General features: G+C 44.7%; 1 protein-coding gene across 1 annotated transcript in view; it reads right to left on the bottom strand.

Annotated features, from left to right (window-relative positions):
* LOC109867797 (solute carrier family 45 member 3-like) overlaps positions 1 to 26,984 on the bottom strand; it is a 56,850-nt gene that overhangs the window by 8,758 nt on the left and 21,108 nt on the right. The window contains exons 2-4 of the mRNA XM_020457094.2: positions 13,505 to 13,853; positions 5,905 to 6,711; positions 434 to 699 (exon numbers count right to left, since the gene is read on the bottom strand). Of these exons, the coding sequence (XP_020312683.1) occupies positions 434 to 699; positions 5,905 to 6,711; positions 13,505 to 13,652 (1,221 nt within the window). The 5' untranslated portion in view covers positions 13,653 to 13,853. The remainder of the gene's footprint in view (positions 1 to 433; positions 700 to 5,904; positions 6,712 to 13,504; positions 13,854 to 26,984) is intronic.

Below are 26,984 nucleotides of genomic sequence, written 5' to 3'. Positions count from 1 at the left end.
TAACATAAGGAGACCCTAAATGTACCTGTACTTACACTGCATGTTCCGACAGCTCGATCCAGGATTCTTACAGGGTTCAAGTTCAATGTCTAATTTAACTGACTAATGCTTAACATATATAAGAACAACTTACATTGCCATAAATGAAAGAATAGAAAAGTTATGTTTTATGTCACATGATTTTGGGCAAATCTGTCAAGACACCAACAATGATAAAGGGTAAAACATCAACTTGTTAATTTGATTGAATATAGCTATGACCCCCCTTATATCAATGTAATAACAGGAAAAAGGCATTATCAATGACTTATCAACAGCTGTAACAAGCTGTTAATTGTAAGAAATCCTCACTGGTACCCTAATTTATAGAAAGACCAATATACACTATTCACAGTGCAGAGTCCTGTATGTAAGTGTGCCTTTTGGTCCTTACCTCCATTTCCTTGTGGTAGTGACATGTGAGGGTGTAGGGCAGCGTCTGCAGCGTGGCATAGGCAAAGCCTGTCAGAGCTGACATCAGGCTGACCAGGACCACGCTCTTGGACATACATATGACCAGGGCAGAGATGGTGAAGCTCACCATGCTGCTCAGGTAGACCCGGCGCGAGCCAAAATGGCAAACCAGTCGGCTCATGAGCAGGGAGAAGACGGTTGAAGTAGCACACTGAAAGAACAGGCCCAGGCTGCCCATACGGATGCCTGCAAGACAGGATTGAAATTGTGGCAACAAATTAAGATAAAATATTATGTTATATTAATTCTATGCCCTAACACTCTAAGTGGACAGTTTTATCTCAATCTCTTTATTCAAAGACTCAATCATGGACACTTACTGACAGTTGTGGCTGCTTTGTGTGATGTATTGTTGTCTCTACCTTCTTGCCCTTGCTCTGTGCTGTTGTCTGTGCCCAATAATGTTTGTACCATGTTTTGTGCTGCTACCATGTTGTGTTGCTACCATGTTGTTGTCATGTTATGTTGCTACCATGCTGTGTTGTCATGTGTTGCTGCATTGCTATGTTGTTATCTTAGATATCTCTTTATGTAGTGTTGTGTTGCCTCTCTTGTTGTGATGTGTGTTTTGTCCTATATTTATATTTTATTTATTTTATTTTTAATCCCAGGCAGGCCGTCATTGTAAATAAGAAGTTGTTCTTAACTGACTTGCCTAGTTAGATAAAGGTTAAATAAAAAAATATATACATATATATAAAAAATGGTTATTGCTTACAGTAATTCTTCATTATTCTAATTTTAGTTAGTAAGCTAGCCATTAGATTGCTAATCGCCTCAGGTGTACATATCAGGTAAGACCCAGATGCAGACCACATCGAATAAACAATAGTTTAATATTCCAACAGGGGCAGGCAATAGACAGGTCAGGGCAGGCAGGGGTCTGTAAACCAGAGGTGGGGCAACGGTACCGGGCGGCAGGCAGGCTCAGGGTCAGGGGCAGGCAGAGTGGTCAGGCAGGTGGGCTCAGAGTCAGGACAGGCAATGGTCAAAACCAGGAGAAAAGAGAGACTGGAAAAAGCAGGAGCTGAGACACAAAACACTGTTTGACTTGAACAAACAAGACTAACTGGCAACAGACAAACAGAGAACACAGGTATACATACACAGGGGATGATGGGTGACACCTGGAGGGGGGTGGAGACAATCACAAAGACAGGTGAAACAGATCAGGGTGTGACAATACACAAACAGCAACAACCCAAGGTCAAACACAATACTAATACACCACAACCTGCAGTGGTTGCAAATGTAAAATACAACCAGTAGCCTCATCCGGACACTAAGTATTCAAAACTACAACTGTAGGATCCGGGTTATGATCTGTGTGTTTTTTCCATTTCACGTCATACTTTCAACCCATCTAAATATACAACACACTTTACCACAGATTAACCTATAGCTGCATTAATGGTTCTTTATGTGTTTTGTAATTCTGTTTGCATACGCCAACAGAGGATATCTGCTCAGTGAGGAATTTAAAGATCAGCAAACAGTTTGACTGGACTGTATCGGAAACCATCACAGACGAAATTGACATGTTTGCTGAGGTGGTAGCTCTTGCTCAAGTTCCACCAGATCTGGGTTAAAAAACTATTTGATATCTTTTCAAATACTTAATATGTGCTTGATTGAACTTGCCTGGCTTAATGGACTAATAGAATAGTCCCAAAACTGAAAACCCTGCCTGTCTGGCACTCCAGGTAGGATATTGCAAATGCTCCAAAGAATTCAGCTATCTTCATCTTCTGCACATCTATCACTCCAGTGCTAATGTTGAATTGTAATTATTTCGCCACTATGGCCTATTTATTGTCTTACCTCCCTTATCTTACCTCATTTGCACACACTGTATATATACTTTTTTTCTATTGTGTTATTGACTGTATGTTTGTTTATTCCATGTGTTACTCTGTGTCATTGTTTGTGTCGCCCTGCTTTGCTTTATCTTGGCCAGGTCGCTGTTGTAAATGAGAACTTGTTCTCAACTAGCCTATCTGGTTAAATAAAGGTGAAATAGGGTTTGTTTATTTTTATTTATTTATTTAAGTATTTGAACCCAGGTCTGGGTCCCACCAGGGCCTGCTCAGGGTCTCACCCATTGAAGAGAAATTCAGTGTGCAGACTCCTGAGTTCAAATATGTCTGAAAACCAGTTTGTTCTACCCTCTACAGTCTACATGGCATTACAAGGAGGATCTATATTCCAAATAAATAAATGAAGGGGCCTACAACTACCATGGAAAGACGACTACCCGGACCGACTTTATTTGTAGTATTTAAAGCGGACTGATATTACAGTAGGCTGTAAGTGCATAGGTCACAAGTTCAGCAACATGGCAGCTAATATCACATGGGAAAAGGATGTGGATGGACTAGCTGTTTTAAAGCAAAGGACTAAGCCCACATTACAAACACTGCATGAGATTAGCTTTAACCAGCATTGGAAGTTCAGGGTATACAATCAGACCTTCACGGAGGAAAAGACACATTGCGGTAAAAAAAAAAGGTTAACACAAGATAATCTCAATTATGGGGTGTAATCTCAATCGCACTCCACACTGCCCTTTCCCACCTGGACAAAAGGAACACCTATGTGAGAATGCTGTTCATTGACTACAGCTCAGAGTTCAACACCATAGTGGCCACGAAGCTCATCACTAAGCTAAGGACCCTGGGACTAAATACTTCCCTCTACAACTGGATCCTGGACTTGCTGACGGCCACCCCAAGGTGGTAAGGGTAGGCAACAACACGTCTGCCATGCTGATCTCTCTCAGGGGAGTGTACTTAGTCCCCTCCTGTACTCCCTGTTCACCCTCGACTGCGTGGCCAAACACCGGTACCCCCTGTATATAGCCTCGTTATTGTTATTGTGTTACTTTTTATAATTTTTTACTTTAAATATTTTCTTAACTCTTCTTCTTGGTTAAGGGCTTGTAAGTAAGCATTTCACGGTAAGGTTTACACTTGTTGTATTCGGTGCATGTGACAAATAAAGTTTGATTTGATTTGATTTAATAATACATGCTTTGTTATCACTTCAATAAATATGATGTCAGGCTTCAGACTTTTGTGCTTGGCCTGTCCTGTACTTGAATTAACATGCTCTTTGTGCACTGATTATGACATTAATGCACTGTGAGTGTGACATTCCTCATGGTCCTGCAGGCATGGGAGAGAGAGAGGGAGCTAGAAGCAGGAAGCATTGCAGAGCTCCACTACACACAGAGAAGAGACCTGGAGGGCGCTCACTCTCGGTTTCTCTCTCACTTTGTCTCTTTTGCTCTGGGTCTGTCTCTCTTTGTCTCTCACCTCTCTCTGCTGGGAGTCTGGGATACTATGCCTGTCTCACACAGGTCACCCCGAACCAGGGCTGCTGTGTGATCCTCCAGTCAGATTTAATGCAGTTTGAAGGTCAAAGACACTGACAGTGCTCTTCTCCTTTTACAGTGACCTTCCCCTTCTCATCCAATAAAGCTATGCAATCTTCTACACGCTTAGAGAAAATGGTGCTATCAAGAACCTAAAAGAGTTTTTCGGCTATTAGGCAACTAGATTTAGCCGCGGGACGATTTTTGTTGGCGTGAATGGTCGGGGGGACGGAAAATAAATATTATAATTTGTACACAGACCACATCTAAAAAAAGGTTGTATTTGAAAATAACAATAATTTAACATGTTGATTACATTGAGACACGATCACATCTCTTTTTTTAATTTGTGGGTTTACTTAGGAACAGAATTCATTCGATTTTAGTAATCTTTCTAGTCATAAAAAATTGGCCCACCGGCTGCCTGTTGCAGATCCCTGCCATAGGAGAACCCTTTGAAGAACCATTTTTGGTTCCAGGTAGAACCCTTTTGGGTTCAATGTAGAACCCTTTCCACAGAGGGTTCTACATGGAACTCAAAAGGGTTCTACCTGGAACCAAAAAGGGTTCTATCTGCAACCAATCTTTTTTCGAAGAGTGTAGGGGATTAGGAACCACACTATTAAAGGGTAAAAGCCAATTTATGCTTGAACTGAAAATGTGGTATGGAGGCCTCCTCTGGAGGAATGCAGAGGCCAAATTGAGCTCCATATTGCATCGCCGCGCACCTCCCACATTTTTTAACAATGCGGAGGTCTCCATATAGCTACTTATAGCTCTGCATTGACATGATTGGTTGATGGTAGGTGATTCAGAGGTTCTGTATAAACACAAACTCACTTCCTTGACAACAGCTCTGCGCTGCTCTGCGCTGCTCTGCGAAGCGCAAGAAGTATGAATGCCCTGACTTCTGCAGAGGCCGTGCCACCGTAAATAAGGGTGGTGCACAATTGACCCAGCGTCGCCCGGGTTTGGCCGGGGTAGGCCGTCATTGTAGGTAAGAATGCATTGAGCGACTCCTCTCACAGGTATGCTTTCACTTTTCAGAATTAGAAGTGTGTGGCAACGGAATGAATATTGTAAATAAAGGATTTGAAGAAAAATATATATCTGCCTCGTGGGACTAGAACTCACAACTATGAGCAAACTGTCTTAGTGGAATGTGCCACCAATCAGTCATAGCGATTGAAAAAAAATACGAGCTGAAATGACCACCACTGTCAACTATTTCTTGTTACGATGGATGTAGCTACGACTATAAACGTGTCATCTTCATAGCATATACATGTTTTTTTCTTCTTTGTAACAGCACATACAGTATCTGGATTGAAATGTACTTAAGTACAGTGGTGGAAAAAGTAGTACATTTTTATACTTGAGGAAAAGGAAAAAGGAAAAGGAAATGCTATACATCAAATCCCTTATATTAAGCAAACCGGACAGCACAATGTTATTTTTTACATTTTTATGGACAGCCAGGGTCACACTCCAAGACTCCAATTTACAAACACTGAGTCCGCCAGATAAGAGGCAGTAGGGATGACAACGTGTTATATTGCTAGGTGCGTGAATTGGACCATATTGTTGTCCTGCCTGAGCATTCGAAATGCAACAAGTACTTTTTGGTGTTAGGGAAAATGTATGGGAGTAAAAAGTACATATTTTATTTAGGAATGTAGTGGATTAAAATTGTGAAACAAAAAAAAGTTGTGAAACATATAAATAGTAAAGTACAGGTACCCCAAAAAAAGACTTAAGTAGTACTCCAAACAATTTTTACTTAGTTACTTTACACCACTGCTCTATTGGCCACTTGAGAACTTTGGGTTCTCTGATTGTGAATCCATCAAATATCAAGGATCTATAGTCCCAATGAAGCAGAGCTTGCCGAGCCCAAGTGTTTATGTGATAATATCAAATAGTGTCTACATGAGAGATTGAGAGGCACTCTGAAGCTTGCCCTGCCAAAGTTAGTGAAAGAGTCACACAGTATATCTACAAAAAAAGAGTCAACTCACCATCCTCGTAACGTTGCCTGGAAGCAGTCCCCGGGGCGGCGCTGGGCATGCCTTCGTACAGCCCCTCCCCCATAAAGTCTGTGTAAAAGAGCATGAAGGACATGACGGCCATCCAGCTGCAGAGCTGGGCCATGCACAGCTGCCTCATCACCCGGGGCACGTGGCAGTAGCTGCGGTAGATGGCCGGAGTCATGGACCAGCACGTCCTCAGCAGACACAGTAGCGGAACCGACTTGGGCAGGTAGCAGCAGGAGCGCGGCACACCACAGCGACCTGCCTCCAAGAGAGGACCAGGCTCCAGGGCCGCGGTGCACGGCGGCTCCTCCGACACCCTCATGGTGATCAGCACGCTGGTCACGAAGATGAGGATGAGCATGAAGAAGAGGCACTCTGCCTGGCCACCCAGGTAGACTGACAGCAGGCCCCGGCTCCAGTCCAGCGCAGGCAGCAGGTAGCCCACACAGCCTCCCAGGCTGACCATAAAGGAGAACATGGCAAAGGCCTGGTTGCAGTCCTCCTCATTGCGGTACAGGTCAGACAGGAGCGCCTCCAGCGGCGTGAAGCACACCTGGCCACAGAAGTCGAGCAGGCCCACACCGAGGATGAGGAAGGCCACCTGCAGGGCGCATCCGCCCCAGGAGAAGTAGGCAGCCAGCAGGTCGGCATGGGGGATGATGAGGAGGGCTAAGAGGACTCCCAGGGACAGCAGCCAGATGAAGGGCCGGCGGCGGCCGTAGCTGCTGTTGCAATGGTCACTGGCTGAGCCAATCAGAGGGATGAAGATGAGACCTAACACTGGGCCGATACCTGGGAACAGAAAGAAGGGAAGTAGTGAGGTTGATTCATTGGTTGTCAGTATCAAAGTCAAAGCCAACATAATAGTTATTGGATTTGAGTTTTACCACAATATTTACCTGTGAACTGGGAAATGTGCAATCCAACAAATGTCCTGGCTGCATCTGATGTTTTCTGGTATCTTCCAGCTTACTATTTCACTACCTTCCCCGTGCTGACAGGGCTTGGAGGCAGGCTCTGTGGCCCCACTGGCCACTTTACTGCTACATCCATCTCTTTGAGTGCTTGTGAAGGATGCCTACAGATGGTTCTGTGCCCCGAGCTAACTCACCGTCAACCTCCCTCTCCTCCCCACTGCTCCACACTGCTCCCCACTGCTAGCTTGGGCTAATTGGAACACCTCATGACAAAGGCTGCTTGTGGAGCAACATGACTCACATTCGACTCACATTCCCCACAATGGCCAGATGTATGCCTCTGGTTTCACAGTGGGAACACGCACGGAATGCTTCTTTTGAGAACATGGTTTCAAATTCCATCAAAATAAAAAATAAAACATATTAACTAGATCCACATGAGGGACGCCACAAGTGTCATTCTGATTAAATATGTGTGGAGACCGGAGAGTATAATGAATATTCCATTATTCCATTCCCAGACAATGACCTTTTATGTTTGGGATTTTTCTACCTGGATGGATATCTGACAACAACACTTTGTTGGAAACTGTTACACAATGAAATGAAAGAAACCAGATATTATTTTATTGGCATTAAGTTGTGTAATGGTTCCCAGGAAAACATTTCCTGAGGTAAAATAAAAATTGGTTGGTTGGGGGTTTAGTTCATGTTGACAGGCTCTCAGTGGAGCAGCCCCACAGACAGACTGACGGACGGACAGACAGGCGGACGGAAGGCCAGGGACAGAGACATACAGAATGGGTCACTGCAATCAGACCCTCACTCACATTTCTGCCTGGCTGCCGCAGCTGTGGAAGCCCATCATAACAATCCAGTGTGTAGAGCCTGATGGTACAGTCTGAACTCACACACACACAGTCCTACTCTGCTAAATATGAGCTCTCTTTCCCTCACCACACACCACAAGCATTTCTCTACACCCGCAATAATATCTGCTAAATAAGTGTATGTGACCAATCAATATGATTTGACATACAATCCCAGTATGTATGCACAGCACAATGTACTTTCTCATATAGAATACACACACAGCAATGTGCTTTTAAACTTGATACAGTACACACGCACCACACGCACACACACACACCCACCCACCCACCAACCACCACCTCCACGTGATCACAAACTTATAAGCTGTATAAACACACCACCATGTGATCTCTAATTTATAAGCAGTATACACACACCACCATGTGATCTCTAACTTATAAGCAGTATACACACACCACCATGTGATCTCTAACTTATAAGCAGTATAAACACACCACCATGTGATCTCTAATTTATAAGCAGTATACACACACCACCATGTGATCTCTAACTTATAAGCCGTATACACACACCACCATGTGATCTCTAACTTATAAGCAGTATAAACACACCACCATGTGATCTCTAACTTATAAGCAGTATAAACACACCACCATGTGATCTCTAACTTATAAGCAGTATAAACACACCACCATATGCTTTGCACTCATATACAGGACACACACTATAATGTGATTTTCTAACATAAGACATGTCCCTGAGCCACTCTACAGAAAGCAGAGTAGAAGAGTAGATTATAGAATTAAAGAGAGGCAACTGGGAAGTATAAATCCAGAGAAGTAGCCATTAGATAAAGTAGATGGACTGCATCTGAGAATCTGACATTACTGCTAGGAAAACCAGACATAAGCCTCCAGGACACAAGTTCCATCTCCATTCACTTAACACTTGACCGTTCCGTTAGAAGAAGCTAAAGCAGAAAGTGAATGAGGTTTTGTGCCATTCCCCGATCAGGTTTACGGGTTGTGTGGGAACGATACAAATACATTTTTTTCTCCTGTTTGCGTGCAGCTGTTTAGAGAGAGGGAGAGTGGAGTGTACGTTAAGACACCTCATATTATCCGTCCACTGGAGCTGTAATTGCCATATGCACATTTTGGAGGGACAATCTCAATCTGTTTGGTCACAAGATAATCTGAGAGAGAGAAGAAATGCTTTTACAGCAAACCATCTAGAAGCCATTTGCGGGCAACCTGATGATGTAACTATTTACATCGCCTACACAAAAAATCCACTGCAGAACGGTGGCTATATATATACACAGAGCCAGTGGTGCAGGACGGTGGCTATATATACACAGAGCCAGTGGTGCAGGACGGTGGCTATATATACACACAGAGCCAGTGGTGCAGGACGGTGGCTATATATACACAGAGCCAGTGGTGCAGGACGGTGGCTATATATACACACAGAGCCAGTGGTGCAGGACGGTGGCTATATATACACAGAGCCAGTGGTGCAGGACGGTGGCTATATATACACACAGAGCCAGTGGTGCAGGACGGTGGCTATATACACACAGAGCCAGTGGTGCAGGACGGTGGCTATATATACACAGAGCCAGTGGTGCAGGACGGTGGCTATATATACACACAGAGCCAGTGGTGCAGGACGGTGGCTATATATACACAGAGCCAGTGGTGCAGGACGGTGGCTATATATACACACAGAGCCAGTGGTGCAGGACGGTGGCTATATATACACAGAGCCAGTGGTGCAGGACGGTGGCTATATATACACACAGCCAGTGGTGCAGGACGGTGGCTATATATACACACAGCCAGTGGTGCAGGACGGTGGCTATATATACACAGAGCCAGTGGTGCAGAACGGTGGCTATATATACACACAGAGCCAGTGGTGCAGGACGGTGGCTATATATACACACAGAGCCAGTGGTGCAGCACGGTGGCTATATATACACAGAGCCAGTGGTGCAGCACGGTGGCTATATATACACAGAGCCAGTGGTGCAGCACGGTGGCTATATATACACAGAGCCAGTGGTGCAGCACGGTGGCTATATATTCACAGAGCCAGTGGTGCAGCACGGTGGCTATATATACACAGAGCCAGTGGTGCAGCACGGTGGCTATATATACACAGAGCCAGTGGTGCAGCACGGTGGCTATATATTCACAGAGCCAGTGGTGCAGCACGGTGGCTATATATACACACAAAGAGCCAGTGGTGCAGCACGGTGGCTATATATACACACAAAGAGCCAGTGGTGCAGCACGGTGGCTATATTTACACACAAAGAGCCAGTGGTGCAGCACGGTGGCTATATATACACACAAAGAGCCAGTGGTGCAGCACTGTGGCTATATATATACAGTTGAAGTCGGAGGTTTACAGATACTTAGGTTGGAGTCATTAACACTCTTTTTTCAATCACTCCACAAATTTCTTGTTTACGAACAATAGTTTTGGCAAGTCGGATAGGACATCTACTTTGTGCATGACACAAGTAATTTTTCCAACAATTGTTTACAGACAGATTATTTCAATTATAATTCACTGTATCAAAATTCCAGTGGGTCAGAAGTTTAAATACACTAAGCTGACTGTGCCTTTAAACAGCTTGGAAAATTCAAGAAAATTATGTTATAGCTTTAGAAGCTTCTGACAGGCTAATTGACATAATGTATTAGTAACACACTACGCCATCATGGATTAAAATCCTGCAGCGCACGCAAGGTCCCCCTGCTCAAGCCAGCGCATGTCCAGGCCCGTCTGAAGTTTGCCAATGACCATCTGGATGATCCAGAGGAGGAATGGGAGAAGGTCATGTGGTCTGATGAGACAAAAATAGAGCTTTTTGGTCTAAACTCCACTCGCCATGTTTGGAGGAAGAAGAAGGATGAGTACAACCCCAAGAACACCATCCCAAACGTGAAGCATGGAGGTGGAAACATCATTCTTTGGGGATGCTTTTCTGCAAAGGGGACAGGATGTATCGCGAGATCTTGGCCAACAAACTCCTTCCCTTAGTAAGAGCATTGAAGATGGGTCGTGGATGGGTCTTCCAGCATGACAACGACCCGAAACACACAGTCAGGGCAACTAAGGAGTGGCTCCGTAAGAAGCATCTCAAGGTCCTGGAGTGGCCTAGGCAGTCTCCAGACCTGAACCCAATAGAAAATCTTTGTAGGGAGCTGAAAGTCCGTATTGCCCAGCAACAGCCCTGAAACCTGAAGGATCTGGAGAAGGTCTGTATGGAGGAGTGGGCCAAAATCCCTGCTGCAGTGTGTGCAAAACTGGTGAAGAACTACAGGAAACTTATGATCTTTGTAATTGCAAACAAAGGTTTCTGTACCAAGTATTAAGTTCTTCTCTTCTGATGTATCAAATACTTATGTCATGCAATGAAATGCTAATTAATTACTTAAAAATCATACAATGTGATTTTCTGGATTTTTGTTTTAGATTCCGTCTCTTACAGTTGAAGTATACCTATGATACAAATTACAGACCTCTACATTCTTTGTAAGTAGGAAAACCTGCTAAATCAGCAGTGTATCAAATACTTGTTCTCCCCACTGTAGATACTGTTCTACCTGTTTCCCCCAGCATCTTCACAAGGTTATTTGCTGTTGTTCTGGGATTGATTTGCACTTTTCGTACCAAAGTATGCTAATCTCTAGGAGACAGAACGTGTCTCCTTCCTGAGTGGTATGACAGCTGCGTGGTCCCATGGTGTTTATACTTGCGTACTATTGTTTGTACAGATGAACGTGGTACCTTCAGGCATTTGGAAATTGCTTCCAAGGATGAACCAGACTTGTGGAGGTCAACACATTTGTTTTTGAGGTCCTGGCTGAGATTGAAGGTAGGCCTTGAAATACATCCACAGGTACATCTCCAATTGACTCAAATGATGTAAATTAGCCTAACAGAAGCTTCTAAACAATGACATCATTTTCTGGAACTTTCCAAGCTGTTTAAAGGCACAGTCAACTTAGTGTATGTAAACTTCTGACCCACTGGAATTGTGATACAGTGAATTAAAGGTGAAATAATCTGTCTGTAAACAATTGTTGGAAAAATTACTTGTGTCATGCACAAAGTAGATATCCTATCCGACTTGCCAAAACTATAGTTTGTTCACAAGAAATTTGTGGAGTGGTTGAAAAACGAGTGTTAATGACTCCAACCTAAGTATATGCAAACTTCCGACTTCAATTGTACATAGAGCCAGTGCTGTGGTGTCTATTTTAAACCTAAACACCTAATTCAGCATTAATGTTAGGTCAAATGTAAGAGCATGCCACAGTTTGCAGGCAATGAGGTCTAACAACAACAACAACCCCTCTTTGTATCTATTGGTAAGAGTAGGCTGCTGTTGTTAGTGTAGAACAAATCCGCAGCCACAGTCCAGAACCGCATTCGAAACTCAACTATGGGGATCAAAAATGAGCCTGTTCCATCAGGAGGACAAGACAGTGAGTATGTTTTTGGAAATGTGGTCCTGTGCCAGCAGGCCAGCAGCCAGCAAGCTGTTGTAGATACATTTTCTAACGGGCTGTTGGGGCACTGCCCTGTCCACTGCCATTAGGACAGGACCCCTCCAGAGCACCCTTGCCTCTGTACCTCCACACTAAGCCCTCTGACACCCCTCACCAGTAAAAGCCCTAGCTGCACAGCAATGAAAACATTATAGAACACAATGCAGCAACGCTCCGAGAAATTAGCCAAACTAGCAGAGACATTACAAACACATCCATAACAAAAACAGAGACTGCATGAGAAGTGAAAGGGCAAATGGAAACGTGTTCATAGTCACATCTGAAATGACCTGCTTCATTTCAGTTTTGCCTTCTGAAGTGCAACTCATGAAAGAGTAAAAGTAGGCCTGTGAAACGGAGGGCTGCTGCCTCCAGCAGTTCCAGCTCTCTGTCTCCCACTGCCTTTCAATTAGCACCTGGTTACGACCTGATCAAAGCAACAGGTGATTTGGCCTCTGATTAAGGTAACGGCCTCATTGACCCCTACAAGGCCAGTGGGAAACGGACTAATAGCGAGAGACCTGTGACCCTGCCCAACCCTATCTCCCAGACACAGTCATACACAGTCACAGGCCCGCTAACAGACAAGCACACACACACACTTTAATAAGAGGTTTGTCTCCTATCCTTTACCCTTCCTACAGAGGACATAATCAATTTGAATATCAAGTCTGAGCCACCAACAACTGATAAATCATTCACATATGCTATACAGTTGTTCATCAACCTGCAGAATACATTTCCATTTGTTTGGCTTTCATATGAGTTACACATTTCCTGGGACTACATTAATGAGTCTCAAATTAGATTGGCACTGCAATCTGCAGACAGTTTAACTGCAATAAAAAGGGACATAATAATTATGCGATGTATAATCATATTTTCTACCATAAACATGAAAAAGGCACGGCAGAAACACTGGGAAAAGAGAGTAGTGTCTAATGTATTAAATAATGGGAAACAGTTGACACCCAACAATCCATCAAGTGGTCAGCTAGAGAACAACAGAAGAGACGGATGAATACTATTCTCCAGTTTCTCTCCCCAAGGGAGTGTGTATGTGTGTGTGTGTGCGTATGGGCATGGGCGCCTGTTTCTGTGTGTGTGTGTGTGTGTGTGCATGCATGCATGTGTGTGTGTTGGGTGATATATAGCTAATGGGGCGGGGGGGGCTCTCATCTTCCCTTTAGATGAAGACTCTTTCATGTCTATTGAATGTCCTGTCAGAGAGAGTGGACAAGGGGGGAGTAACCAGAGCTGGCTTACCTAGTACCATAGTCATGTACTGTTCCTCTACCCCAGCCTCCAGCAACAGGGGGGGAACGTACGTGATCCCAGCTGCCACGCAAATCTCCAGGCCGCAGGTCAGGGAGTTCAGCAGGACGAGATGCCATTGAGACCTCCATCCAGACATATTTACAGGGTCGCCTTCCCACTGCTACTCCGCAACTGGGGGCTGCTGCCGGAAGACGGAGAGCCAGATGGGGCCCCGAGGGACGAGGCTCGGGGATGAGGGGGCCGTCGCAGACGGAGAACAGGGAGAACACGCGGACCGTCTCAGATGACCTGTAGGATCCATCCTGGCTTCAGCATTCTGGATCTGAAAGAAGAGAACCTAAGAGAGAGGTGTTGAGAAAAACAAAATAACAGATTGACTCACATTGGAACGCATGGAGGCTGATAGCTAAGACCGGCCTGAGGAGGGAGGGAAGCTGGGAGAGAAAAGGGCCGAGACAGGTCCCTCTAAGGCTAAAGCACCTGGTGGTCAGCCTTTCTCACAAGACAAGGAAGAGGATTCCAACATGTAGAGACAGTGACAGGGACTGTTAAGCTCGAAACAGCTTGTGCATACATAATGACGATATTTTGTAATGTTTTTGTTCGTTTTGAACTCCGGTAAGTTTTTTGGGGGCAGCTCAGGCACACAACATTTTTTCTCAAGGCCAGCCGAAGTTCAGGAGCCGAAGTCTACGCCCCTTGTCCATAATTGGTCAACTATAAGGATTCTTCAATAAGTCTTTGTTGTCAACGACTCGTTTTCAAGCTAATTTCTTAATTGAGAAATACTGAAAAAAGATCTTAGATGTAAAAGTGCGCGACTAAGATCTCCTCTGCATTTTTTAAAATATTAATGACAGATTCCTTAGATTAATTCGGACTATTTTGAGGACGTATATACTGGCTACGTCGTCTCAAATAGGACAAACAGTACTATTGTCACTTTTTTCTTGTTTTTCAAGTGAAGATCTTGTAAGGGAGTATGCGAGCACACTCGTTTGGTTCGCCAAGCCGACTTTAGCTAGCTGCCAGCCGAACTGAAGCACGCTGATACCTTTAGACAGCCACAACCAGTCACAAAAGGATTAATACACCAACTCAACAGTTCAGCTTCTGAACAACAGTGAGATGAGTCAGACCTACAGTTGAAGTCGAAGGTTTACATACACCTTAGCCAAAAACATTCAAACTCAGTTTTTCACAATTCATGACATGTAATCCATAATTTTAAAATTACCTGCCTTACGTTAGTTAGGATCACCACTTTATTTTAAGAATGTGAAATGTCAGAATAATAGTAGAAAGATGGATTTATTTCAGCATGTTCCCAGTGGGTCAGAAGTTTACATACAGTCAATTAGTATTTGCTAGCATTGCCTTTAAATTGTTTAACTTGGGACAAACGTTTCGGGTAGCCTTCCACAAGCTTCCCACAATAAGTTGGGTGAATTTTGGCCCATTTTCACCTAACAGAGCTGGTGTAACTGAGTCAGGTTTGTAGGCCTCCTTGCTTGCACACGCTTTTTCAGTTCTACCCACACATTTTCTATAGGATTGAGGTCAGAGCTTAGTGATGGCCACTCCATTACCTTGACTTTGTTGTCCTTAAGCCATTTTGCCACAACTTTGGAAGTATGCTTGGGATCATTGTCCATTTGGAAGACCCATTTGCAACCAAGCTTTAACTTCCTGACTGATGTCTTGAGATGTTGCTTCAATATATCCACATCATTTTCCTACCTCATGATGCCATCTATTTTGTGAAGTGCACCTGTCCCTCCTGCAGCAAAGCACCCCCACAACATGATGCTGCCACCCCTGTGCTTCATGGTTGGGATGGTGTTCTTCGGCTTGCAAGCATCCCCCTTTTTCCTCCAAACATAACAATGGTCATCATGGCCAAACAGTTTTATTTTTGTTTCATCAGACCAGAGGACATTTCTCCAAAAAGTACGATCTTTGTCCCCATGTGCAGTTGCAAACTGTAGTCTGGCTTTTTTTATGGCGGAATTTGGAGCAGTGGCTTCTTCCATGCTGAGCGCCCTTTCAGGTTATGTCGATATAGGACTCGTTTTACTGTGGATCCAGGTACTTTTCCTACAGCATCTTCACAAGATCCTTTGCTGTTGTTCTGGGATTGATTTGCACTTTTCGCATCAAAGTATGTTCATCTCTAGGAGACAGAACGCGTCTCCTTCCCGAGCGGTATGACGGCTGCGTGGTCCCATGGTGTTTATACTTGCGTACTATTGTTCATACAGATGAATGTGGTACCTTCAGGTGTTTTGAAATTGCTCCCAAGGATGAACCAGACTTGTGGAGGTCTACAATTTTCTTTCTGAGGTCTTGGCTGATTTCTTTTGATTTTCCCATGATGTCAAGTAAAGAGGCACTGAGTTCAAAGGTAGGCCTTGAAATACATCCACAGGTACACCTCCAATTGACTCTAATGATGTAAATTAGTCTATCAGAAGCTTCTAAAGCCATAACATGATTTTCTTGAATTTTCCAACCTGTTCAAAGGCACGGTCAACTTAGTGTATGTAAACTTCTGACCCACTGGAATTGTGAAATAAGTGAAATAATCTGTCTGTAAACAATTGGTGGAAAAATTACTTGTGTCACGCACAAAGTAGATGTCCTAACCGACTTGCCAAAACTATAGTTCGTTTACAAGAAATTTGTGGAGTGGTTGAAAAACAAGTTTTAATGACTCTAACCTAAGTGTATGTAAACTTCCGACTTCAACTGCGTGTCGACGTGGAAAATGCACCCACCTGGCACTCTTTCCCTCTCTGTTTTCTTAAGGTGAAGAGAGGGAAGGAGGGAGGGAGCTCATAACAAAAGTGGTGGTTGACAAAGAAAGAGAAAGTGTGAGAGAAACAGTCCAGATGAGCTTTCTCTCTCAGCAGGTGGGAGTAGGTGGGGTCTGGGGCCAGCCCTCCACATCTCGCTGCTCTGTCATTATACTCTCCCATCCAGGCCTGATTACACCATACCAAGTCAAGAGGCTCCTAACAAGGAGAACATCACTCTCATTTTCACCCATTGTTCTCCTGGATCGCTGCTAATGAGCCCGTTTCTACCACTTCCTCCTTCGAGAGGACGAGGACCTCACACACAACGAACAGTGACATTGGCAGATCCACTCAGACCAAAGGTGATTTTAAGTCATTTTCTGCTACACTTAGAAAAGGAACACTACGATACACAGGGGTCTTTTATGCAAGTTTACATGACTCCAGACAGCAGTCATCTATTCAAATTGGAGTAAAAAGCATAGTCAGCATAATGAGACACTCTCTAGATGAGGGCCAATGGTCCCAATAGCAAAATAATATTTCCTGGTCTCCCAATAAAATATGGGCAAAGTGGCATTATCTTTACTTCCACTCCATTAGACAGAAGGAAAGCACACCCTGATCTTATAATCCTGCTTCAATGATGCAAATGCACGCTGCAACAACAGAGCCTCAACAGATCTAGGTCTACATCATTTACCAATTATGATTTCACAGTTCCTTAAACAACTGCCCCATCACACACACACACACACACACACACACACACACACGCGCGCACACTCTCATGCGCAGACACATGCCTACACAGACACACAGGTACAGACACACACACCCACAGCCACAAACATGCACACACACACAGAGAGCCCAACCCAGCTCCATCCCATGCGTAACACAATACCACAGTGTACCCCATCTATAATTTCCTCTCATAATCCTCCTGGGCCTGATACATCAATCTCCTCTGAAGAACATCTCCCCCCAACGATGACAAGTGTACCTTACTGCCTGCACAGCCCTCCTTCACTCACCCTGTGTCCTTTCCATCCTGTGTCCTACTAGATCTGGGAATTGGCAGGGACCTCACTATACGTTATGATCATGATAAATAGGTGCTGATATTATAGGTATTATGATTCTCACGATTCTATATGAGATATATTGTGATTCGATACTTTTATTTTTTTTGTGATTTGATGTTGCAAACATATTGCTCACTATGTCTGCTGCAGAGAGACAAGAGAGAGCATGAGAAAAGTATTTTTGATAAGTCATGGAAATTAAAATGATGAAAAGATGGACAACAAAGATGGACAACAAAAATACCATAGTTTTGGCAAAGGTATAGTACAGCCGTCTAGCGCTGGCTAACGCTACCTATAAAAAATATGTACAAATTGATACTTGGAGTCAAATATTGATATAATATCATCCCAAAATAATATTGTGATATGTAACTGTATCAATTTCCCCCCCTATGAATAACAAATATCCTTATTTTGTCATACAAATTATTTTCTCACGAGAGAAAAGCTTGATTTTTATGTGAAGAAAATAGAACAGGAAAAGCACAAAGTGAGATGGGTATAGTATCAAGCAACAGCAGCATACTCTAACCCTCAACTGGACTAATTTACTGAGGTGATGCGATATCACATATAAGAAGAATAAAAGAGCATGGATCAGGTGTTCTTCAAGTCGGTCACTCTGGAAAAATGTATTGGGAGAAACCCCAGCTGTTATAGGACAGGATTTCATCAGCCTAGGTACCGGACTGATTCAGAGTCAGACATAAAAGGAACTCTTGACATGTTCCCAAGAGAAAAGACTCAGCCTACTGCCAAGGTGCCATCTGAGCAAGAGATGTGTGAGAAGACTGAGAACAGTTGCAGACGCAAAAACAAGATGCTAAATTCAGATTTGATGTGAAATTCCTCCACCAGTGTGGTCCATCTCCTTAGCAAACCAAATAGATACAGTTGAAGTCGGAAGTTAACATACACTTAGGTTGGAGTCATTAAAACCACTCCACAAATTTCTTGTAAACAAACTATAGTTTGGGCAAGTCGGTTAGGAGATCTAGGGTGTGCATGACACAAGTAATTTTTCCAACAATTTTTTACAGACAGATTATTTCACTTATAATTCACTGTATCAATATTCCAGTGGGTCAGAAGTTTACATACACTAAATTGACTTTAAACAGCTTGGAAAATTCCACAAAATTATGTCATGGCTTTAGAAGCTTCAGACTAATTAACATCATTAGAGTCAATTGGAGGTGTACCTGTGGATGTATTTCAAGGCCTACCTTCAAACTCAGTGCCTCTTTGCTTGACATCATGGGAAAATCAAAAGAAATTAGCCAAGACCTCAGAAAGAAAATTGTAGACCTTCACAAGTCTGGTTCATCCTTGGGAGCAATTTCCAAAAGCCTGAACGTAACACATTCATCTGTACAAACAATAGTACGCAAGTATAAACACCATAGGACCACGCAGCCGTCATACCGCTCAGGAAGGAGGCGCATTCTGTCTCCTAGAAATGAACATACTTTGGTGCGAAAAGTGCAAATCAATCCCAGAACAACAGCAAAGGACCTTGTGAAGATGCTGGAGGAAACAGGTACAAAAGTATCTAAATCCACAGTAAAACGAGTCCTATATCGACAAAACCTGAAAGGCCGCTCAGTGTCAGTGAGCAACGTGAGAGGACTGTGAGAGACAGACGTGAGAGGACTGTGAGAGAGAGACGTGAGCGGAGTGTCAGTGAGCAACGTGAGAGGACTGTGAGAGACAGACGTGAGAGGAGTGTCAGTGAGCAACGTGAGAGGACTGTGAGAGACAGACGTGAGAGGAGTGTCAGTGAGCAACATGAGAGGACTGTGAGAGACAGACGTGAGAGAACTGTGAGAGAGAGACGTGAGCGGAGTGTCAGTGAGCAACGTGAGAGGACTGTGAGAGACAGATGTGAGAGGAGTGTCAGTGAGCAACGTGAGAGGACTGTGAGAGACAGACGTGAGAGGAGTGTCAGTGAGCAACGTGAGAGGACTGTGAGAGACAGACGTGAGCGGAGTGTCAGTGAGCAATGTGAGAGGACTGTGAGAGACAGACGTGAGAGGACTGTGAGAGAGAGACGTGAGCGGAGTGTCAGTGAGCAACGTGAGAGAACTGTGAAAGAGAGACGTGAGAGGACTGTGAGAGAGAGACGTGAGCGGAGTGTCAGTGAGCAACGTGAGAGGACTGTGAGAGACAGACGTGAGCGGAGTGTCAGTGAGCAATGTGAGAGGACTATGAGAGAGAGACGTGAGAGGAGTGTCAGTGAGCAACGTGAGAGGACTGTGAAAGAGAGACGTGAGAGGACTGTGAGAGAGAGACGTGAGCGGAGTGTCAGTGAGCATTCGTGAGAGGACTGTGAGAGACAGACGTGAGAGGAGTGTCAGTGAGCAACGTGAGAGGACTGTGAAAGACAGACGTGAGCAGAGTGTCAGTGAGCAACGTGAGGGGACTGTGAGAGACACGTGAGAGGACTGTGAGAGAGAGACGTGAGCAGAGTGTCAGTGAGCAATGTGAGAGGACTGTGAGAGACACGTGAGAGGACTGTGAGAGACAGACGTGAGAGGAGTGTCAGTGAGCAACGTGAGAGGACTGTGAGAGACAGACGTGAGAGGACTGTGAGAGAGAGACGTGAGCGGAGTGTCAGTGAGCAACGTGAGAGGACTGTGAGAGAGAGACTTGAGGGGAGTGTCAGTGAGCAACGTGAGAGGACTGTGAGAGACAGACGTGAGAGGAGTGTCAGTGAGCACCGTGAGAGTAGAAGGGGGACAAAGCAAATGCTTTAGCAGCCTGGGGCCAGCAGGGTCCTGGGTCACTCCTATGGAGGAGAGAGGGGACTTTCACACTCTTCAAATCCCATTCCCACCAGACTCAAATACCCTGAAAAGAGCCCATCGGGAGACCAGTCAGCACCTCCAGTGCCTGCCCAGTGCCCACCCCCTCCCGTACACCTGTCTTATTCCCCTCCCTAAACCATCCTCTCTCCATCCTCACACTCCTTGGCTCCAAGGTCACCTTCAGGGCTGACCTGTAGTCTTAGAATTCTAAGAGGACTTCTGACATTTCTGCACACGACTGGCTATTTTTTGATGACTCTCAATCACAGTTTGAATGCCCTCTTTTCCCAGTCCCAGTCAGACTTTCTCACTGAAACCACAAGTCTCACATGACTTGAACAGATAAAGAATCTTGTTTTGTGCAGGTCAGACAGACTCCAGGGTTAGAAAATGGAATGGCTGCAGAGGTATTGACCTAAGCATTGGTGGCCACACTGGGCTGAGGTGGGGAGGGATGTGAGGGAGTAGAGACTAGAGAGACTACTGTGCAGAGAATTTATCAGCAGGTTTAGCGAACCCTGAATTATGTGTAAAATAAAACACAAATGTGTTTGGTTCAAACCTGGCTCTCCTCGAAAATAACATCAACATGGCACGGCGCAGAGCTCTAGGGGGCAAACTCCTAGACGGAGCAGAGTGAGGGACACAAGGCGCACACAGCAACCCACACAACAGCCATTCCACACAAGTTTAATGACACCTCTGGCTCCACAATATATTCCAGTCATGCCCATCGATCGTCAGCCATAATCAGTACTTAATCAGAGCATCTCAGAGTCTTCTGGAGTGATTATACACACTGGGCCTAGGCATAAGGGCACAGAAGTGGCTGAGGGGGGAAGAGATGGGAGGTAGAGGGGGAAGAGGTGATATTGTCATGATAGCCCTGCTCTCCCTTTGTGCCATTACCAAGCCCATTCAGGCCCAGACCCCCAAATCAGCCTTAATGGCTCCGAGGAGTATTATTACAACACCAAACCGGCTTTGTGTACATTGTGCCAATCTGAGTAGTAGCACTTTGATCTATTTTTTGAAGACCTGTTCAATTGGGGCTTTTATTAATACGGGGGTTCATATAAAATGGTATAAAAAAACAGCAACTGGAGAGAGAGGAGCAGGAGAATTGACATCAGAACCACAAGGACTCTTGTGGTGTTCTGGCTCGCTCTGAATGTCTCCAGGCCTGCAGCACAGTAGTTCTCCCCCTCTGTGTTCCTGTTCAGGGATTGCTGGCAGGAGTTAAAGGAACAGAGCCGTGTCCACAACAGCAGGCCACATGTGTGGCTTTAACCTCCAGTCATCCAGACAGTGAATTCCAGATGGATTCCAGTTGAGGTTGGGCAGGCTGGGGACTGGGCTGGGGAGGAACTCAGAAGTGAAAGGCCTTCTCTTTGGGCTCGGAGCCTTGGACTTCCATCACATCAAATCAAATCAAGTTTATTTGTCACGTGGCGCGAATACAGCAGTGAAATGCTTACTTACAGGCTCTAACCAATAGTGCAAAAAAAGTGTTAGGTGAACAATAGGTAAGTAAAGAAATAAAAACAACAGTAAAAAGACAGTGAAAAACAGTAGCGAGGCTATAAATGTAGCGAGGCTATAAAAGTAGAAAGGCTACATACAGACACCGGTTAGTCAGGCTGATTGAGCTAGTATGTACATGTAGATATGGTTAAAGTTACTATGCATATATGATGGACAGAGAGTAGCGTAAAAAGGGGTTGGCGGGTGGTGGGACACAATGCAGATAGCCCGGTTAGCCAATGTGCGGGAGCACTGGTTGGTCGAGCCAATTGAGGAAGTATGTACATGAATGTATAGTTAAAGTGATGGGGGGGGGGGGGTCTTATGGCTGCTCAGGAGTCTTATGGCTTGGGGGTAAAAACTGTTGAGAAGCCTTTTTGTCATAGACTTGGCACTCCGGTACCGCATGCCATGCGTTAGTAGAGAGAACAGTCTATGACTGGGGTGGCTGGGGTCTTTGACCATTTTTAGGTCCTTCCTCTGACACCGTCTGGTGTAGAGGTCCTGGATGGTAGGCAGCTTAGCCCCAGTGATATACTGGGCCGTACGCACTACCCTCTGTAGTGCCTTGCGGTCGGAGGCCGAGCACTTGCCGTACCAGGCAATGATGCAACGAGTCAGGATGCTCTCGATGTTTCAGCTGTAGAACCTTTTGAGGATCTCAGGACCCATGCCAAATCTTTTTAGTTTCCTGAGGGTGAATAGGCTTTATCGGGCCCTCTTCGCGACTGACTGTTGGTGTGTTCGGACCATTGTAGTTTGTTGGTGATGTGGACACCAAGGAACTTGAAGCTCTCTGTCACACCCTGACCATAGTTTGCTTTGTATGTTTCTATGTTTTGGTTGGTCAGGGTGTGAGCTGAGTGGGCATTCTATGTTACATGTCTAGTTTGTCTAGTTCTATGTATGGCCTGATATGGTTCTCAATCAGAGGCAGGTGTTCGTCATTGTCTCTGATTGGGAACCATATTTAAGTAGCCTGTTTGGTGTTGGGTTTTGTGGGTAATTGTCCTTGTTCTGTCTCTGTGTTACTTTGCACCAGTATTTGGCTGTTTCGGTTTTCGTGGTATGTTTATTTGTATTTGATCGTGTTTACTTTGTCTCATTAAACATGGATCGCAATAGCCACGCCGCATTTTGGTCTGACTCTCTTTCACCTAAGGAAAACCGTTACACTCTCAACCTGCTCCACTACAGCCCGTCGATGAGAATGGGGGCGTACTCGGTCCTCCTTTTCCTGTATTCCACAATCATCTCCTTAGTCTTGGTTACGTTGAGGGATAGGTTGTTATTCTGGCACCATCCGGCCAGGTCTCTGACCTCCTCCCTATAGGCTGTCTCGTCGCTGTCGGTGATCAGGCCTACCACTGTGGTGTCGGCTGCAAACTTAATGATGGTGTTGGAGTCATGCCTGACACGCACCCCTGGGGGAGCTCCAGTGTTGAGGATCAGTGTGGCAGATGTATTGTTACCTACCCTCACCACCTGGGGCGGCCAGTCAGGAAGTCCAGGATCCAGTTGCAGAGGGAGGTGTTTAGTCCCAGGATCCTTAGCTTAGTGATGAGCTTTGAGGGTACTATGGTGTTGAATGCTGAGCTGTAGTCAATGAATAGCATTCTTACATAAGTGTTCCTTTTGTCCAGGTGGGAAAGGGCAGTGTGGAGTGCAATAGAGATTGCATCATCTGTCGATCTGTTTGGCGGTATGCAAATTGGAGTGGGTCTAGGTTTTCTTGGATAATGGTGTTGATGTGAGCCATGAGCAGCCTTTCAAAGCACCTCATGGCTACGGACGTGAGTGCTACTGGTCTGTAGTCATTTTGGCAGGTTGCCTTTGTGTTCTTGGGCACAGGGACTATGGTGGTGTGCTTGAAACATGTTGGTATTACAGACTAAATCAGGAACATTTTGAAAATGTCAGTGAAGACACCTGCCAGTTGGTCAGCACATGCCTGGTAATCCGTATGGCCCCGCAGCCTTGTGTATGTTGACCTGCTTAAAGGTCAAGTCGGCTACGGTCACTGGGCAGCTCACGGCTGTGCTTCCCTTTGTAGTCTGTAATAGGTTGCAAGCCCTATTAAGACGAGCGTCGGAGCCGGTGTAGTATGATTCAATCTTAGCCCTGTATTGACACTTCGCCTGTTTGATGGTTCGTCGCAGGGCATAGCAGGATTTCTTGTAAGCTTCCGGATTAGAGTCCTGCACCTTGAAAGCGGCAGCTCTGCCCTTTAGCTCAGTGTGAATGTTGCCTGTAATCCATGGATCCTGGTTGGGGTATGTACGTACAGTCACTGGGGACGACGTCCTCGATGCACTTATTGATAAAGCCAGTGACTGATGTGGTGTATTCCTCAATGCCATCGGAAGAATCCCGGAACATGTTCCAGTCTGTGATAGCAAAACAGTCCTGTAGTTTAGCATCTGCTTCATCTGACCACTTTTTTATAGAACGAGTCACGGGTGCTTCCTGCTTTCATTTTTTTCTTGTAAGCAGGAATCAGGAGTATAGAGCTGTGGTCGGATTTACCAAATTTAGTGAACATTACCTGGCTGTTGATCAGTTGACTGAAAGACCTCTGTCTGGTCTGAGGAGAAAAGACATCCTTGGCTTATTTCTGGAGAGTCTAATTATACATTTGGCCATGGCACTCTCTATCTACATAATTAAACCAATGTCAGCACAATTCATCTCAGAAGTAAGTTGAATTTGAAGCTGATGTTTAACTTTAATGTAACATTTTTGGCAATTAATTAGAGTTATTAATTATTTTGAAACTTTCTCCATGGTTGTGTATTAAGTCCGATCATGAAACTGAAGTTGTAACATATACAATTCACGCAATAAATAACAATAAAATTAAATATATTTGTTTATTTTTCTGAAAATACAGATTCAATAGTCCTTTACACTTTTGAGGGAACTTAAAACCCAATCAGCTCTCCTTTCGGAGTTCTGTCAGAGCTGTCAACTGTCATGAGAATTTTCAATCCCAATGATAACTGACAATCAATAGCTCTGACCAATCCCCGAGATCTGTAAGACCATGGGTTTAATAATAATTAGTCAAAGACTAGAAGATAGAAAGGATAGAACATTCTCTGAATAAACTGTACTAAAGTCCATTATACAAAGACATCCATTTTATAGCTGCGCACATACTTCCACACACAGTAGGTATCCTACGCACATACTTCCACCCAAACAGTGGGTGAGTTTTATCTCTATAGTTCTCACCACTGTATATCACTGCCCAGCTGACAGTTCCATTCCCCCGAGATTAGGGAAACCTTGAGAAGTACTCCCTATGCTCTCATAGGTTCCTCAGAGTTCCTGCCAGGTCGGTTCAAACAGTTGAATTGTTCTTCTGTATTTTCTGAGGCACACACACATTTATCTCTCTCCCAGTCCAACCTAATTGTTCTTCGGTATTTTCTGAGGCACACACACATTTATCTCTCTCCCAGTCCAACCTAATTGTTCTTCGGTATTTTCTGAGGCACACACACATTTATCTCTCTCCCAGTCCAACCTAATTGTTCTTCGGTATTTTCTGAGGCACACACACATTTCTCTCTCTCCCAGTCCAACCTAATTGTTCTTCGGTATTTTCTGAGGCACACACACATTTCTCTCTCTCCCAGTCCAACCTAATTGGACTTATGTTTAATACTTTAATTATTCCTTATACATGCTACATAAACTATACTCCCTAATGGTTACGTTTCAGGGTAGAATTATTTAATCATTACCATTAAACATATCAATTATTTTATCACGACCCTCCCGGGGAAGCAGCGCTGGTTAGCCTATCTGACAGACAGATGGACAGACACGGGATTCACACATAGACACTTATCAGGTGGACCCAGAGGAGAGGAATGCACACTCGGGATAACTGATCTGTGAGGAGAAGAGGATCAACACCTCTCCCAGTCCTTTCAAACCGTTGAAAGGGGGATTCCTTGTCAGTTGTACAACTGAATGCATTCAACTGAAATGTGTTTTCCGCATTTAACCCAACCCCTCTGATTGGAGATAGTAAGAGATCTGGGAGGGGACTCTTATCCCTCTTGGCATGCAAATAGCACAAAAATGTATTGCCACAGAGTCCAGTCCTTTAGCGTTTTGTGAATCAATGCCTGATAACATCCCTGAGGACCCCTGCCTTTCAGTGCCTCAAAGCCTATTATGTAAAGCTGCAATGACTAATATGAGTAAATTGCATCTCAATAACTTTCAAAAGAACGACAACATATGTATTTGCACAAAGTTAATTGTCAAAAAAAGTCAAAACCTGAATTTAAGCCTAAATGTTTTTTTGCTGTAGAGTTGAAGAAAATTAATCTTGCTCATATTTGTAGTATTACCTCAAACAGAGCTCTCCAACAGTTTGCCCTCAAAAAGTCCCTCCATGCCTTCTTCTTGGCAGGGCTGGCACAGTTCCTTCATTGTGAGCAAATAATCGGTGTAGTCAGCCCTCCTCAAGTGCAATAAGCATTGCGTGGACTGGCATCATGCATGGCTGACAACAATGAGCACTACGTGGACTGGCATCATGCATGGCTGACAACAATGAGCACTGCGTGGACTGGCATCATGCATAGCTGACAACAATGAGCACTGTGTGGACTGGCATCATGCATGGCTGACAACAATGAGCACTGCGTGGACTGGCATCATGCATGGCTGACAACAATGAGCATTGTGTGGACTGGCATCATGCATGGCTGACAACAATGAGCACTGTGTGGACTGGCATCATGCATGGCTGACAACAATGAGCACTGCGTGGACTGGCATCATGCATGGCTGACAACAATGAGCACTGCGTGGACTGGCACCATGCATGGCTGACAACAATGAGCACTGCGTGGACTGGCATCATGCATGGCTGACAACAATGAGCACTGCGTGGACTGGCATCATGCATGGCTGACAACAATGAGCACTGCGTGGACTGGTATCATGCATGGCTGACAACAATGAGCACTGCATGGACTGGCATCATGCATGGCTGACAACAATGAGCACTGCGTGGACTGGCATCATGCATGGCTGGCAACAATGAGCACTGCGTGGACTGGCATCATGCATGGCTGACAACAATGAGCATTGTGTGGACTGGCATCATGCATGGCTGACAACAATGAGCACTGCGTGGACTGGCATCATGCATGGCTGACAACAATGAGCACTGTGTGGACTGGCATCATGCATGGCTGACAACAATGAGCACTGCGTGGACTGG

The sequence above is a fragment of the Oncorhynchus kisutch genome, linkage group LG22, assembly GCF_002021735.2.
Source record: "Oncorhynchus kisutch isolate 150728-3 linkage group LG22, Okis_V2, whole genome shotgun sequence".
Lineage (NCBI taxonomy): Eukaryota > Metazoa > Chordata > Actinopteri > Salmoniformes > Salmonidae > Oncorhynchus > Oncorhynchus kisutch.
This window is presented reverse-complemented; position numbering and strand designations above follow the sequence as displayed.